Here is a 17,023-nt window from a genome sequence, read left to right as displayed (position 1 = left end):
GATGCCAAAGTCGTTCCCCTGATCGTTGGTCGCTGGAGAGAGCTGTCTGTGTGACAGCTCCCCAGCGACCACACAACGACTTACCAACGATCACGGCCAGGTCGTATCGCTGGTCGTGATCGTTGGTAAATCGCTTAGTGAGACGGGGCCTTTACTGTGCTGTGTATCTACTCCTCTCCTGTGTGATACTGTCTGCTTATCCATGCATCTAATCATCTCCTGTGTGATACTAACTGAGCTGTGTACCTAATCCTCTACTGTGTGCTGAGCCGTGTATCTAATCCTATCCTGTGTGATACTGACTGCTGAGCAGTATATCTAATCCTATCCTGTGTGATACTGACTGCTGAGCTGTGTATGTAATCCTATACTGTGTGATACTGTCTGCTGAGCCGTGTATCTAATCCTATCCTGTGTCATACTGTCTGCTGCGCCGTGTATCTAATCCTGTGTGATACTGTGTTGAGCCATGCATCTAATCCTATACTGTGTGATACTATGCTGAGCCGTGTATCTAATCCTATCCTGTGTGATACTATGTTGAGCCGTGTATCTAATCCTATCCTGTATGATACTGTTTGCTGAGCCGTGTATCTAATCCTGTCCTGTGTGATACTGACTGCTGAGCTGTGTATCTAATCCTCTCCTGTGTGATACTGTGCTGAGCCGTGTATCTAATCCTATACTGTGTGATACTGTATGCTGACCTGTGTATCTAATCCTATACTGTGCTGACCTGTGTATCTAATCCTCCTGTGGAATACTGACTGCTGAGCCGTGTATCTAATCTGCTCCTGTGTGATACTGTCTGCTGAGATGTGTATCTAATAATCCTCTCCTCTGTGATACTGACTGCTGAGCCGTGTATCTTATCCTATCCTGTGTGATACTATTACAGAGCCGTGTATCTAATCCTATCCTGTATGATACTGGCTGCTGAGCTGTATATCTAATCCTATCCTGTGTGATACTGTCTGGTGAACAGTGTATCTAATCCTCTCCTATGCATTCCTTTCCCCCCTGCATGTCTTTCCCCATTGCACCCACAACTCTATGCGTGCGATAACAGGAGCTGCAGGGGTCATGCTGTATTATGGCATTATGTGAGATCTATATGACGGTATTATGTGATCTGTATGGTGGTATTATGCTTGATCAGAATTGTGAGAATTATATGGTGGTATTGTGTGTGATCTATATGGCGGTATTATGTGAGATCTATATGGCGGCATTGTGAGAAGTACACTCACTGGCCACTTTATTAGGTACACCTGTCCAACTTCTTGTTAACACTTAATTTCTAATCAGCCAATCACATGGCGGCAACTCAGTGCATTTAGGCATGTAGACATGGTCAAGACAATCTCCTGCAGTTCAAACCGAGCATCAGTATGGGGAAGAAAGGTGATTTGAGTGCCTTTGAACGTGGCATGGTTGTTGGTGCCAGAAGGGCTGGTCTGAGTATTTCAGAAACTGCTGATCTACTGGGATTTTCACGCACAACCATCTCTAGGGTTTACAGAGAATGGTCCGAAAAAGAAAAAAAATCCAGTGAGCGGCAGTTCTGTGGGCGGAAATGCCTTGTTGATGCCAGAGGTCAGAGGAGAATGGGCAGACTGGTTCGAGCTGATAGAAAGGCAACAGTGACTCAAATCGCCACCCGTTACAACCAAGGTAGGCCTAAGAGCATCTCTGAACGCACAGTGCGTCGAACTTTGAGGCAGATGGGCTACAGCAGCAGAAGACCACACCGGGTACCACTCCTTTCAGCTAAGAACAGGAAACTGAGGCTACAATTTGTACAAGCTCATCGAAATTGGACAGTAGAAGATTGGAAAAACGTTGCTTGGTCTGATGAGTCTCGATTTCTGCTGCGACATTCGGATGGTAGGGTCAGAATTTGGCGTAAACAACATGAAAGCATGGATCCATCCTGCCTTGTATGGAGCATCTTTGGGATGTGCAGCCGACAAATCTGCGGCAACTGTGTGATGCCATCATGTCAATATGGACCAAAATCTCTGAGGAATGCTTCCAGCACCTTGTTGAATCTATGCCACGAAGAATTGAGGCAGTTCTGAAGGCAAAAGGGGTCCAACCCGTTACTAGCATGGTGTACCTAATAAAGTGGCCGGTGAGTGTATGTGGCGGTATTGTGTGATCTATATGGCGGTATGCGAGAACACTGGCGGTATGTGTGATCTATATGGTGGTATTATGTGAACTGTATGACAGTATTGTGTGATCTATTTGATAGTATTGTGTGTGATCTATATGGCGGTATTATGTGTGATCTATATGGCGGTATTATGTGAGAACACTATGGCAGTATTATCTTCAGAAAGCGGACCCATTCTATGGTGGTTCTGGCTGAGCACCTGCACGCGGGTCTGGGGTAATAGAGGGGGCAGCATGACCTCCAGTTAGGTGCAGTCAGGGCTGGTGAGGCAGCTTTAGAGAGGGGTCTCATTTTTATTGTTACTATATGGCTACATTTCCCCCCAGCGTCACCCCAGACTGCGCCTGTCGTCTCACTTTCATACATCGCCAAGACAGGATCTGAGGAGCCCGACGTACCGACGCATGCTGTGAAAGAAATGCCCGACGTGGGCAGCGGAAGCAGTCTTACAACGCTTCCGCTGCCCCATTGTAAGGTCTGGGTAGGAGGGGGCGGAGTTTCGGCCGTGCATGCGCGGTCGAAAATGGTGGGACTCGACAAACAAAAAAAGTTACATGTAACGTTTTTTTGTGGCGGCGGTCGCACGACGGTTGCGACGTGTGGCAATACATCGCAATGCGTCGGTAATGTTAGTCTATGGGGAAAAAACGCATCCTGCAGACAACTTTGCAGGATGCGTTTTTTCTCCTAAACGACACATTGCGACGTATTGCAAACAACGCTAGTGTGAAAGTAGCCTAAGGCTGCGGTCCCACTATCAGTATTTGGTCAGTATTTTACCTCAGTATTTGTATGCCAAAACCAGGAGTGGGTGATAAATACAGAAGTGGTGAATATGTTTCTATTATACTTCTCTAAGTGTTCCACTCCTGGTTTTGGCTTACACATACTGAGGTAAAATAGTGACCAAATACTGCTAGTGTGACGGCAGCCTTACTCTGCAGTCACCAACAAAATGGCTGCTCACTGGGTTCCTGAATATCATCCTCTTATCCCTTAGCAAACACCCAGAAGGGAAGGAGAGGAGACATCACACACGTCAGCAGACTCCGCCCATAATTACTGCAGTGCTGTAATGTGAGCTAGTTGTACACTAGGTTTTTCTGAAATTTCAGCAGCTGCTCCCCCTAGTGTTTAAAAGTGGAAATTCCAAAACTTTTAAAATTTATTTTTCATATTTTACTAAATTATAAACAAATGATAATATTTTTTAAGAAAATGTAAACATTAATTCTTTACATTTTTACAATTGCTGTAAAAAAAATTTTTTTGATGGCACCTTCCCTTTAACATGTGCCACCCTGTTTTTAAAGGGACCAAAAGTAATTGGACAATTGACTCCAAGGCTATTTCATGGACAGGTGTGGGCAATCCCTTCATTATGTAATTCTCAATTAAGCAGATAAAAGGCCTGGAGTTGATTTGAGGTGTGGTGCTTGCATTTGGAAGGTTTTGCTGTGAAGTAAACATGCGGTCAAAGGAGCTCTCCATGCAGGTGAAACAAGCCATCCTTAAGCTCTGAAAACAGAAAAAACCCATCCGAGAAATTGCTACAATATTAGGAGTGGCAAAATCTACAGTTTGGTACATCCTGAGAAGGAAAGAAAGCACTGGAGAACTCATCAATGCAAAAAGACCTGGGCGCCCACAGAAGACAACAGTGGTGGATGATCGCAGAATAATCTCCATGGTGAAGAGAAACCCCTTCACAACAGCCAACCAAGTGACCAACACTCTCCAGGAGGTCGGCGTATCAATATCCAAATCTACCATAAAGAGAAGACTGCATGAAAGTAAATACAGAGGGTTCACTGCACGGTGCAAGCCACTCATAAGCATCAAGAATATAAAGGCTAGACTGGACTTTGCTAAAAAACATCTAAAAAAGCCAGCACAGTTCTGGAAGAACATTCTATGGACAGATGAAACCAAGATCAACCTCTACCAGAATGATGGAAAGAGAAAAGTATGGCGAAGGCGTGGTACAGCTCATGATCCAAAGCATACCACATCATCTGTAAAACACGGCGGAGGCAGTGTGATGGCTTGGGCATGCATGGCTGCCAGTGGCACTGGGTCACTAGTGTTTATTGATGATGTGACACAGGACAGAAGCAGCCAAATGAATTCTGAGGTATTCAGAGCCGCCATACTGTGTGCTCAGATCCAGCCAAATGCAGCCAAACTGATTGGTCGTCTTTCATACTACAGATGGACAATGACCCAAAACATAAAGCCAAAGCAACCCAGGAGTTTATTAAAGCAAAGAAGTGGAATATTCCTGAATGGCCAAGTCAGTCACCTGATCTCAACCCAATTGAGCATGCCTTTCACTTGTTAAAGACTAAACTTCAGACAGTAAGGCCCACAAACAAACAGCAACTGAAAACCACCGCAGTGAAGGCCTGGCAGAGCATCAAAAAGGAGGAAACACAGCGTCTGGTGATGTCCATGAGTTCAAGACTTCAGGCAGTCATTGCCAACAAAGGATTTTCAACCAAGTACTAGAAATGAACATTTTATTTACAATTATTGAATCTGTCCAATTACTTTTGGCCCCTTTAAAAACAGGATGGCACATGTTAAGGAGCTGAAACTCCTACACCCTTCATCCAATTTTAATGTGGATACCCTCAAATGAAAGCTGAAAGTCTGAACTTCAACTGCATCGGAATTGTTTTGTTTAAAAATCATTGTGGTAATGTCTATGACCAAAATTAGAAAAATGTTGTCTGTGTCCAAATATATATGGACCTAACTGTAGATGTGAATAAACACATCTAGAATAATGTTCAATAAAAACACATTTTTTCAATAAGCATATTTATTGACCCAGCTGCTATATTTTTACCTAGACTTGTATAATGTATTTATTTAGGAAAATTAACATTTCTGATTATACCCATGTCCTAACACATTCCCTGTGAAATTCCCGGTGCATGATTTATCCTCTCTGTAAACTATATTCCCCCTTTTTTAATAATTTTTATTTCTTATGTATTAATAAAAATATGTGTTTTTTTATTGGACATTATTCTAGTTGTTGTGTTTATTCACATCTATTAGTAGATTTTGTGTTATTATATTAGTGGACATTCGCATATGTAAAGTGTACTTATCAACACAAAAACCCTCCCTTTTTTCCTTTGGTGTACTTATTAAAAGAGCAGACCTGAATAAGTTTGGGCAGCAAAAGAGGCGAGACATAGTTGAAACAAGTCATTAAAGGGAATATGTCAGCAGGATTTCGCCCCCAAACTATTTATATGAGCATGTATCTCTCTCAAAGACAAGTCCAGCAATACCATTACATGGCCGGTCTGTTCCTCCTTTGCTGAGAAATCAGGGTTTGAATTGGATATGCAAATGAGTCTGAAGAGCTGCTGCTTGAGTGATGGATCCACAGGATAGAGGTTGTCAGTGAAGCAGATGGAGGCAACTCTGAGCGGGGAAAGAGCTGGAGTGACAGAGGCTTCAGATCTACCATAGCTCTTCAGCCTGATTTGCATAGTAATTAAACATTGATTTCTAAGTAGTGGAAGAGCGAACTGTCCGTATAAAGGAATTGCCGGTCTTTGAGAGTGCTACATGCTCATATAAATAGTTTAGGAGGTGAAATTGTGCTGACAGTTTCCCATAAAGGGAATCTGTCAGCAGGTTTTTGCTATGTCAGCTGAAGACAGCATGCTATAGGGGTTAACACACAGATTTCAGTAATGCCACTCTTATCAAGTTCCTATGGTTTGTTTGCAATGATTGTTTTAGCACCAGGAGCTTATAATTGCTGGACTATCATGTGCTAGTCCAGCAAAGCTCCCTCCTGTTACAGGTAGCTATCTGTCTATTCTGTCTATGGACATTATATGTACAGAGCCTGGTGTGGGCGGGGTCAGCTTTCTCAGCTCTGCTGCTTTGCTCAATCTAAAAACTCTGATTCTGTCAGAACAGCTCCAGCTAAGTGACATATTGTTGGAATCAAGCTCTCTGTCACTACAGTATGCTGCTCTCAGATGAGGTAGCAAAAACCTGCTGACAGATTTCCTTTAAAGCTCTGGGTCAGGTGGATAAGAAAGGAAATGACAACAGCTCCAATCACAGCTGACGTCACCAATATATCACTGAATATCATTAACATATTATGTTTCTGACTGCATTTCTTCAGTTCTGTATTCACTTGTGAGTAGAGATGGGTGGACACCTGGATGGTCAGGTCCGGACGGTTTTACAAAAAGTTTGAGTTCAGGTACCAGAACATTAACTTGAATGGGAGGCCCGAACATCCAGTGTTTGCCACGCTGTCAGCATGGCAAACACCACTTCTGATCGGTGGTAAAATCATCACCGCCAGTCAAACAGTTGCGGTTCAAACGCTGTCAAATGACAGACTGATCCCACAGCTATGATCGGAGGTTTAAAGTTTACCTCCGATCACTGGTGTCAGCTGATGGGACTACTGTTCCCATCAGCCAACGCCTGCTACCGCTAATAACAGTGGGAGCAGGAGCGGCTGATTGGAGTATTCATCAGCCGTTGCCTGCGCTGTAAATAAATAATTTTTAAAAAGGTGTGGGTTCCCATGTATTTTTGATAACCAGTCAGGCAAAACTGAGAGCTGGGTACTGCAACCCTCAGCTGTCAGCTTCAGCAAGACTGGTTATCAAGAATAGAGGGATACTCATGCCGTATTGTAATTATTTAAATAAATAATTTAAAATAACGGTGTGGGGGTCCGCCCCATTTTTGACAACCAGCTTTGATAAAGCAGAGCTGGGGGCTGGTATTCTCAGGCTTGTAATGGGCCATGGATATTGTTCCCCAGCCTAAAGATAACAGCCAGCATCTGTTAGATGCACCAATTCTGGTGCTTTACCCGGCTCTTCCCACTTGCCCTGTAGCAGTGACAAGTCGGGTTCATATTTGTGGGGTTGATATCACCTTTATATTGCCCGGTGACATCAAGCCCACAGCTTAGTAATGGAGAAGCGTCTATAAGACATCTATCTATTACTAATCCTATAGTTGTATAGTAAATAAAGACACAGCAAGAATAAAGTATTTTATTTGAAATAAAACAAAACACTTTTCCATTTTTATTTAAAAATAACAAACACAGTTATACTCACCTAATGCCTAATTCCACTGAATCCCTAGTCTCCTGTAATAAAACAAAAATTTAAAACAACAATATTCCTCACCTCTCCGTTGTTCTGTCCCATGCCGTAATCCATGTCTGGGGGATAATTAGTTTTCAACTTGGACGGTGCCAAGATGCGACTGTCCAGGCTGAGAACCACTGGTGAATGAGCTGCTGCGAACGCAGCCTCAGTGACTAGCGGTGACGTCATCGAGGTTACTGCCGGTCACCGAGGCTGGACCAATGAACTATGGTGACCTCGGTGAGATCCCTGCTAGCACAAAGAGAAAAAAGTCTCATGGTGCAGAGGTGAATTGACCGCAGTTCACCAGGAGATTTTCACTGTGGTAAATTTGAACTGCGGTCAACTCGCCTCTGCACTGTGAGACTTTCACCGAGGTCATCGCAGTTCATTGGCCCAGTTGGGAATGCTGCTTCAGTGACCGGCAGTAACCTCGATGACGTCACAGCAGCTCATTCACCGGAGGTTCTCATCCTGGATGGTCGCATCTTGGCACCGTCGAGGTTAAAAGCTAGTAATCCCCCAGAAATGGATTACATCGTGGGACAGAAAGGCAGCCCTCACCTGTATTCTTTTTTCATTTTTGTTTTATTACAGAAGACGAGAGATTCAGTGGAATTAGGCGTTAGGTGAATATAACTGTGTTTTGTATTTTTAAATAAAAAGTAAAAGTGTGTTTTGGTTTATTTCCAATAAAGGACTTTATTCTGGCTGTGTCTTTATTTACCATACAGCTATAGGATTAGTAATGGATAGGTGTCTTATAGACACTTCTCCATTACTAAGCCGTGAGCTTGATGTCACCTGACAATACAAAGGTGACGTCAATCCCACAAATATGGACTCCACTCGCCATCGCTACAGGTCAAGTGGGAAGAGCCGGGCAAAGCACCAGTATTGGCGCATCTAATAGATGTGCCTTTTCTTGGCCGCTGTGGGCTGCTATTTTTAGGATGGTAGGGCCAATATCCAGCCCGCGCTGTCTGCTTTAGCAAGGCTGGTTGTCAAAAATGGGGGGGACCCCATGCCATTTTTAAAAAAATGATTTAAATAAATAAAAAATATGAAGTGGGGACCCTTCTATTCTTGATAATCAGCCGTGCTGAAGCTAATAGCTGAGGGTTGCAGCCCCCAGCTGTGAGTTTTGCCTGGCTGGTTATAAAAAAAAAAGGGGAACTCATGCCAGTTTTTTTTTTAAATTATTTATTTACAGCCAGCCACCGGCTGATGAATACTCTCATCAGCCGCTCCTTCTCTCACTGTTATTAGCTGCAGCAGGTGTAAGTTGATGTGAGCAGTAGTCCCATCAGCCGACACTAATGACCGGATTTAAACTTTATACCTCCGATCAGAGCTGCGGGCTCACGCTGTCATTTGACAGCATAGGAACCGTTACTGTCTGACTGGCAGTACTGATTTTACCGCCTATCAGATACAGTGTTTGCCATTCTGTCATGCACATGACAGTGCGACAAACACCTGGTGTTCGGGGGGCCAAACCCAAACAGCAACACAGACTTCCTGGTGAAGTCTGTTTTCTGTGTCCATTCCTGATTAGTAGGTGTTCGGTACGGCCGCCAAACTTTAGGGTACGTGCATACGTTCAGGATTTCTTGCAGAAATTTCCTGACAAAAACCGGACATTTCTGCCAGAAATCCGCATGCGTTTTTTTGCGGGTTTTTTGCGCGTTTTTTTTTTTTTGCGGTTTTTCCCAATGCATTAAATAGCGGGTAAAACGTGAAAAATCCGCAAAATTAATCAACATGCTGCTTTTTTTACCGCAATGCGTTTTTTTCGCGGAAAAAAACTCATCATGTGCGCAAAAATTGCAGAATGCATTCTAAATGATAGGATGCATATGTATGCGTTTTTTAATGCGTTTCTATCGCGAAAAAATGCGAAAAAACCTGAACGTGTGCACATAGCCTTACTGTTCGGGTTCACCCATCTCTACTTGTGAGGTCTGTTGCATTCTAGTTTGTGATACAACAACCTCTAGCATGCCCTGACCATTGATTAGGTTATACTTGTAACTATGTTCTCATCTCACTAACTCTGTAATCTCACCCCATTGACTTGTTTTGATGATTGCATTATTTGATTATTAGAGTAGAAATAATTTTACATTGTGCATGACACAGAAGGCATCCATCATTCCAGGTAGGGAACTTATTGTTAAAAATGTGAATACTATTGTTCATTACTGTAACTAGTGATCTAGTGTATGTTTTTTCTGTCATTTCATGCAAAATGTTTTATTATGTTATTAAAATTAAACATTTACCCCTTGTTTTATTTAAATGATAATAAATAGCTAGCTATGACCTTAGCATATGAATGGGAAACCTGCTTTGATCTAAAGCACAAATATTAAAACATTCTCTTTGCTTATGCTTTATTGAAAAAGTAAAAAACATGCTGAATGACCTGTTTTTGGTTCTGAAGATCTTCTACTGTGGCCAGCATCATGTATACTCCTTTCATGTGACTGGGATGAAGGAATGCTCCTCATAAGATTCACTGAAGATACACTTTTCTGCTGCTCTCTGAAAGCTGAAGAAATTCTTTGCTGTGACCTGACAGGCGAAGTGCTCCTTGGCGGTGATCTAGCTGGTGAAGTTGACCTAAGAGGTGTTCTTGCTGGTGAGGTAGACCTAAGTGTTGTTCTTGCTGGTGATGTAGACCTAAGTGGTGGTCTTGCTGGTGAGGTAGACCTAAGTGGTGGTCTTGCTGGTGAGGTAGACCTAAGTGGTGTTCTTGCTGGTGAGGTAGACCTAAGTGGTGTTCTTGCTGGTGAGGTAGACCTAAGTGGTGTTCTTGCTGGTGAGCTAGATCTAAGTGGTGTTCTAGCTGGTGAAGTAGATCTAAACAGTGTTCTAGCTGGTGAAGTAGATCTAAGGGGTGTTCTAGCTGGTGAAGTAGATCTAAGCGGTGTTCTAGCTGGTGAAGTTGATCTAAGTGGTGTTCTTGCTGGTGAAGTAGATCTAAGCGGTATTCTAGCTGGTGACGTAGATCTAAGTGGTGTTCTAGCTGGTGAAGTAGATCTAAGCAGAGTTCTAGCTGGTGAAGTTGATCTAAGTGGTGTTCTAACTGGTGAAGTCGACCTAAGCGGTGTACTAGCTGGTGAAGTAGATCTAAGTGGTTTTCTAGTTGATGAAGTAGACCAAAGCTGTGTTCTAGCTGGTGAAGTAGACCTAAGTGGTGTTCTAGTTGATGAAGTAGATCTAAGCGGTATGCTAGCTGGTGAGGTAGACCTAAGTGGTGTTCTAGCTGGTGAAGTAGATCTAAGTGGTTTTCTAGTTGATGAAGTAGACCAAAGCTGTGTTCTAGCTGGTGAAGTAGACCTAAGTGGTGTTCTAGCTGGTGAAGTAGATCTAAGCGGTGTGCCAGCTGGTGAGGTAGACCTAAGTGGTGTTCTAGCTGGTGAAGTAGATCTAAATGGTGTTCTAGGTGGTGAGATAGACCTAAGAGATGTTCTATCCGGTGAGGGACATTGTGTTCTTGCAGGAGAGGTACTTTGCTGTATTCTGACTGGAGAAGCATATCTATGCTCGTCTTTCATATTTGTGTTTGCCTTTAAATAGGACTCAATGGGTACATTTATTTTCTGTTGGGATCTTAAATGCGAAGATTCATTGTGCAGTGTTTTTGGAGTGATGTAATTTTGTTGCAAGGATCTAATGGGAGAAGCGCATCTTTGATGAGAACTTGCAGGAGAAGAACTTCTTTGTTGGGATAGTACAGGAGAAGGGTTTCTCTGCTGTGACCACACAGGAGAAGAACTTCTTTGCTGACATCTTACAGGGGAGTAACTTCTCTGTAGCGATGGCACAGGAGAGGAATCTCTTTGGAGAACATTTGCAGGATCCCAACCACTCCTTTGCTGGGACTTTATAGATGAGGAATATTTTTGTTGTTCTTTCACAGACGTGACAGGTGTGAAGCTTCTTTGGATTGGGGTGCTGTCTCTTTGTTGAGACCTTATGGAGAAGTTGCCACAATTTCCTGTAAACTGCATCTCGCCTTCTGCTTCAAAAATTCCAGACACTTCTTCATAGATATTTTTCATTCCCCATCCCTAAAGAGTACATTTAAACCAATATTAGACCAAATAAATTGTTGTGTACAATGTACTAAAACAAAGACTAAAAATTCTAGACGTTTATGCAAATTTCCTAGTAATCTGAATGGAACTAGCAGAAATTCATTTGCGAGGCCGAATTTCCACCTATCTGTCCATTCGTCTAAATTTTACCTTTGGCGTGGCAGTGAAACAATGGAAGGTAACTGATGGAGGAACTGATCCCACAATTTTCCATGGGATCGTTCACATTCATCTGTCACATGAGTTGTTGCACCAGATCCTTTGAGGAACTAGATTAGAAATCACTATATGTTACATTTTTTGATATGGCTCAGTAGTTTTGCAGTAGAAACTGATGATAAAACCTGATGACAATCTATGCCATTTTGACATCAGGTGTCATTAGTTGTGGTGCAAGAAAACTGACCCGTCTGACATAGATATATGGAAGTCATGGAAGTAATGGCGCTGTAATACTGATTATATTGATATGTTTTGTGAAGACTAGAAGTTCGCTTTGTGGTTCTTCTTTAATCACCATCTGAAGTTTTCTGCTAATTAGCTTTTGGTGCACAGGGGCCGGACTGTACGATAGGTCTTCTCCTCCTGGTCTGTGATTCCCTAGTCCCTCCGCCTGTCTCCGGTCTATTATTCTCCAGCCCCTCTGCCTGACCCCGGTCTCTGATTCCCTAGTCCCTCCCCCTGCCTCCTGTCTTTGATTCCCCCACCTCTGTGCCTGCCCCCGGTCTATGATTTCCCAGCCCCTTCGCATGACCCCGGTCTATGATTCCCCAGCCCCTCCACCTTACTCCAGTCTGTGATTATTCGACCCCTCCGTCTGCCCACAGTCTATGATTCCCCAGCCCCTTCATCTGCCCCTGGTCTATGATTCCCCAGTCCCTCCACCTGCCCCCGGTCTATGATTGTGGCAGATTATGTGTTATTACAGACATCAATCGTTTTAGGAAAAGCTTTTTTGGTTAGAATAACATTCTCCACTTTTTGTTATAATAAATACATATAAATGTAAAATTGTACCGTAGAGCCGATTTCATCTCTGATGTCTGTACAAGTCACATGGGTGACAGAAATTTGTTCTGTCCATCTGAAAATAAAGTTAAAATATTATATCCAATATTTACAGATGTTTGGCCAAGTTATAATCATTTTTATGTCTGACTCAGGCATTGTGAGAACTTATTTTTCTAAGTAGCAAAGAGCAATATGGTAAGTTGTGTGAACAACTATACAGTTAGGTCCATATATATTTGGACAGAGACAACATTATTTTAATTTTGGTTCTAGACATTACCACAATAAATTTTAAACAAAACGATTCAGATGCAGTTGAAGTTCAGACTTTCAGCTTTCATTTGAGGGTATCCATATTAAAATTGGATGAAGGGTTTAGGAGTTACAGCTCCTTAATATGTGCCACCCTGTTTTTAAAGGGACCAAAAGTAATTGGACAGATTAAATAATTGTAAATAAAATGTTCATTTCTAGTACTTGGTTGAAAATCCTTTGTTGGCAATGACTGCCTGAAGTCTTGAACTCATGGACATCACCAGACGCTGTGTTTCCTCCTTTTTGATGCTCTGCCAGGCCTTCACTGCAGTGGTTTTCAGTTGCTGTTTGTTTGTGGGCCTTTCTGTCTGAAGTTTAGTCTTTAACAAGTGAAATGCTGCTCAATTGGGTTCAGATCAGGTGACTGACTTGGCCATTCAAGAATATTCCACTTCTTTGCTTTAGTAAACTCCTGGGTTGCTTTGGCTTTATGTTTTGGGCCATTGTCCATCTGTAGTATGAAACGACGACCAATCAGTTTGGCTGCATTTGGCTGGATCTGAGCACACAGTATGGCTCTGAATACCTCAGAATTCATTCGGCTGCTTCTGTCCTGTGTCACATCATCAATAAACACTAGTGACCCAGTGCCACTGGCAGCCATGCATGCCCAAGCCATCACACTGCCTCCGCCGTGTTTTACAGATGATGTGGTATGCTTTGGATCATGAGCTGTACCACGCCTTCGCCATACTTTTCTCTTTCCATTATTCTGGTAGAGGATGATCTTGGTTTCATCTGTCCAAAGAATGTTCTTCCAGAACTGTGCTGGCTTTTTTAGATGTTTTTTAGCAAATTCCAGTCTGGCCTTTTTCTTCTTGATGCTTATGAGTGGCTTGCACCGTGCAGTGAACCCTCTGTATTTACTTTCATGCAGTCTTCTCTTTATGGTAGATTTGGATATTGATACGCCGACCTCCTGGAGAGTGTTGGTCACTTGGTTGGCTGTTGTGAAGGGGTTTCTCTTCACCATGGAGATTATTCTGCGATGATCCACCATTGTTGTCTTCTGTGGGCGCCCAGGTCTTTTTGCATTGATGAGTTCACCAGTGCTTTCTTTCTTTCTCAGGATGTACCAAACTGTAGATTTTGCCACTCCTAATATTGTAGCAATTTTTCAGATGGTTTTTTTTCTGTTTTCGCAGCTTAAGTATGGCTTGTTTCACCTGCATGGAGAGCTCCTTTGACCGCATGTTTACTTCACAGCAAAACCTTCCAAATGCAAGCACCACACCTCAAATCAACTCCAGGCCTTTTATCTGCTTAATTCAGAATGACATAATGAAGGGATTGCCCACACCTGTCCATGAAATAGCCTTGGAGTCAATTGTCCAATTACTTTTGGTCCCTTTAAAAACAGGGTGGAACATGTTAAGGAGCTGAAACTCCTAAACCCTTCATCCAATTTTAATGTGGATACCCTCAAATGAAAGCTGAAAGTCTGAACTTCAACTGCATCTGAATTGTTTTGTTTAAAATTCATTGTGGTAATGTCTATAACCAAAATTAGAAAAATGATGTCTCTGTCCAAATATATATGGACCTAACTATATATTGGTGTATTTTATATTATATTTACATTTGTGTTTTTCTTTTTTTACTATGTACGGTACTTTCGCACAAGTACAGCATATAGATTCATACTTTTTATAAGAAAGTCAATAGGAATATATATATGTTCTTTAAGGCCGCGGGGTGAATGTACTGAAGCACGCTAAGTACTAGAGGACCAAATGCATCCCCATTTCCGAGGGAAAATATAATTATAATATGCCATCTGATTCACTCATGTAAAATCAGAGGTATACAGCGTACAGAAAACTCCAAATGAGTCCTGTATTAAGGCTCCACACAAATTCAAGGGTTGTTTGAAGCCATAATACCTTTGAGTTTGAAGCCATAATACCCATGTGTCTACAAGTCCCTTGGTCTATTGGATGTTGAATTTTGTCGACTTTTCTAATATTTTTATTTAATATTAATGTCCAATAAAATGTTACTTCTTGGTTTACAACATCTCAGCTGTCCTTTGCTGGTCACGTCCAGTCCCAACAAAACATGTAATTCCTATTGGTCCTATTGTCTTGTTGTTTGACCAGCAGGGTTTCCACACTATTGGATTTTGGTCCAGACTTATTTTATCATTTTTCAGCATAAAGTAAAAAAAAAAAATGCCAGAAAGTATTGTATATATTTTATGTCATAGGCATACATGTTTCAGTAAGGGTACCGTCACACAGTGGCATTTTCATCGCTACGACGGCACGATTCGTGACGTTCTAGCGATATCGTTACGATATCGCTGTGTCTGACACGCTACTGCGATCCGGAACCCCGCTGAGAATCGTACGTCGTAGCAGATCGTTTGAAACTTTCTTTCGTCGTCTAGTGTCCCGCTGTGGCGGCATGATTGCATCGTGTGACACAGGTTGTATACGATGTGCGCGCAGTAACCAACGGCTTCTACATCGCAAATACGTCATGAAATTATCGCTCCAGCGCCGTGTATTGCAACGTGTGACCACAGTCTACGACGCTGGAGCGATAATCATACGACGCTGCAACGTCACGAATCGTGCCGTCGTAGCGATGAAAATGCCACTGTGTGACGGTACCCTAAGGATCGCACACTACACAGGACTCAGCATGAAACAACACAGGCAGAGTATACTGATGCATAATTGATAAGAAGACCTTTTGTTAGGAGCCTAGTGAGAAGATTGCATTGCTCTTACTCACCTGTCCTCTGCGTTTCTGTTCTCCTCCCAGGTGTATAGTTCACATTCAGGTGACACAATGCACAAAGGATTGCTGGGATCACAATTGTCTGAAGATGCGAGCACATCGAAATACAGGGCGTGTAGCTCAGAGAGGTCAGCGGAGCCCTGCATACAAGCGGAAAGTGGCATCAGGCCAAGGCAGACAGATTTACAGATGTGTGAATAAATATGTCCAGGGTCAGGGAGAATGTCTTCTACAAGAAAACGACTTAAAAAAATAGTCACTGAAACTTAACATTGTTTTACACCAGGGATGGGGAACCTCAGGCCCCAGGGCCACTTACGGCCCTCGATGACCTTTTATCAGGCAGATTCTCAGGGACCGCATTCTTGGGCAGGGAGGTGTATTTTGATTACAACCAGCTCAGTAATTTCTCCTTGCTCTGTTAGCACACAGACACAGTGTTCACTACTGAACACTGAAGGGCATGCAATGAAAGATTACGTCCTGACACCAGGGCCAGAGTCAGAATGTACTTTGTGGGCGGAGTTTGTACGGCCCCCGAAGAATGGAATAAATATCCAAATGGCCCTTGGCAGAAAAAAATTCCCCATCCCTGGTTTACACCATACAGGGATAGACTCAGTGACGCAAAGTCTGAAAGGTGGTGGTTTCCTGATGGTGAAGACCACCTAGGTGATTGGGTGTCAGACATGTTAGCTCCTTGGAAGCTAATGTGATGCGGGTGAGCTCAAATAGAATCATAGCATCGTAGAGTTGGAAGAGACCTCCGGGGTCATCGTGTCTCAATGCAGGATTCACTAAACCATCTCAGAAAGACGTCTGTCCAGCCTCTGTTGGAAGACTTCCATTGAAGGAGAACTCACCACCTCTCGTGGCCGCCTGTTCCGCTCATGGATCACCCTCACTGTCCTAAAGTTGTCAGTAGACCCCTTAATGTAGACCCATATTCACTATCCTGCCTATAGTAGTGGTGGCCCCTGTTCAAACTGATTTGATGTAACTTTATATGTAATATGCTTTTGCAGAAAGAGTAAGTCATTATATTTCCCCCATTATTTTTTTTACCTCATAACTGTGGTGAGGGGGAGTTTGACTAGAGGGACAGTGAAGTGTGTGGCAGCCGCTCTATGCAGGTCCCAAGGGCCTTATACTTTTCACCTGTGCTATGGATAGGTGATAAAAGTAGATTACCATTCTGGAAAATCTATACAAACAGCCTAATAGATTAAACTACATCTGTAATTGAAAGCTTAGGGCTCAAAACCAGGGCAGCAAGATGGCGTTATGATAACTGTGAGAGGTAGAAACTCTTGAGGGGTTCATCATGAGATAGGCAGAAGACCAGTCGTGTTAACAGTAGATATTTATGCCCCAAAATGCTTGGCATGGGGGTGGGCAATAAGTCAAACCATGTGAGAGATGATTTCAGACATTGTCTGAATTTTCTGAGACAGTAAGGCAATAATGCACAGACGCTGACACTGCTCTACAAGATGGCCGACATGACCGAG

General features: G+C 42.8%; 1 protein-coding gene across 1 annotated transcript in view; it reads right to left on the bottom strand.

Annotated features, from left to right (window-relative positions):
* Positions 1-15,658, bottom strand: part of LOC143788832 (uncharacterized) — a 32,134-nt gene extending 16,476 nt beyond the window's left edge. Inside the window, exons 1-3 of the mRNA XM_077278742.1 lie at positions 15,507-15,658; positions 12,459-12,525; positions 9,764-11,414 (exon numbers count right to left, since the gene is read on the bottom strand). Of these exons, the coding sequence (XP_077134857.1) occupies positions 9,764-11,414; positions 12,459-12,525; positions 15,507-15,658 (1,870 nt within the window). The remainder of the gene's footprint in view (positions 1-9,763; positions 11,415-12,458; positions 12,526-15,506) is intronic.
* Between the last annotated feature and the right edge of the window lie 1,365 nt (positions 15,659-17,023).

This window comes from Ranitomeya variabilis, chromosome 8 (genome assembly GCF_051348905.1).
Source record: "Ranitomeya variabilis isolate aRanVar5 chromosome 8, aRanVar5.hap1, whole genome shotgun sequence".
Lineage (NCBI taxonomy): Eukaryota > Metazoa > Chordata > Amphibia > Anura > Dendrobatidae > Ranitomeya > Ranitomeya variabilis.
Note: the sequence above shows the minus strand (reverse complement) of the source record. Positions and strands in the feature narration are given on the sequence as shown.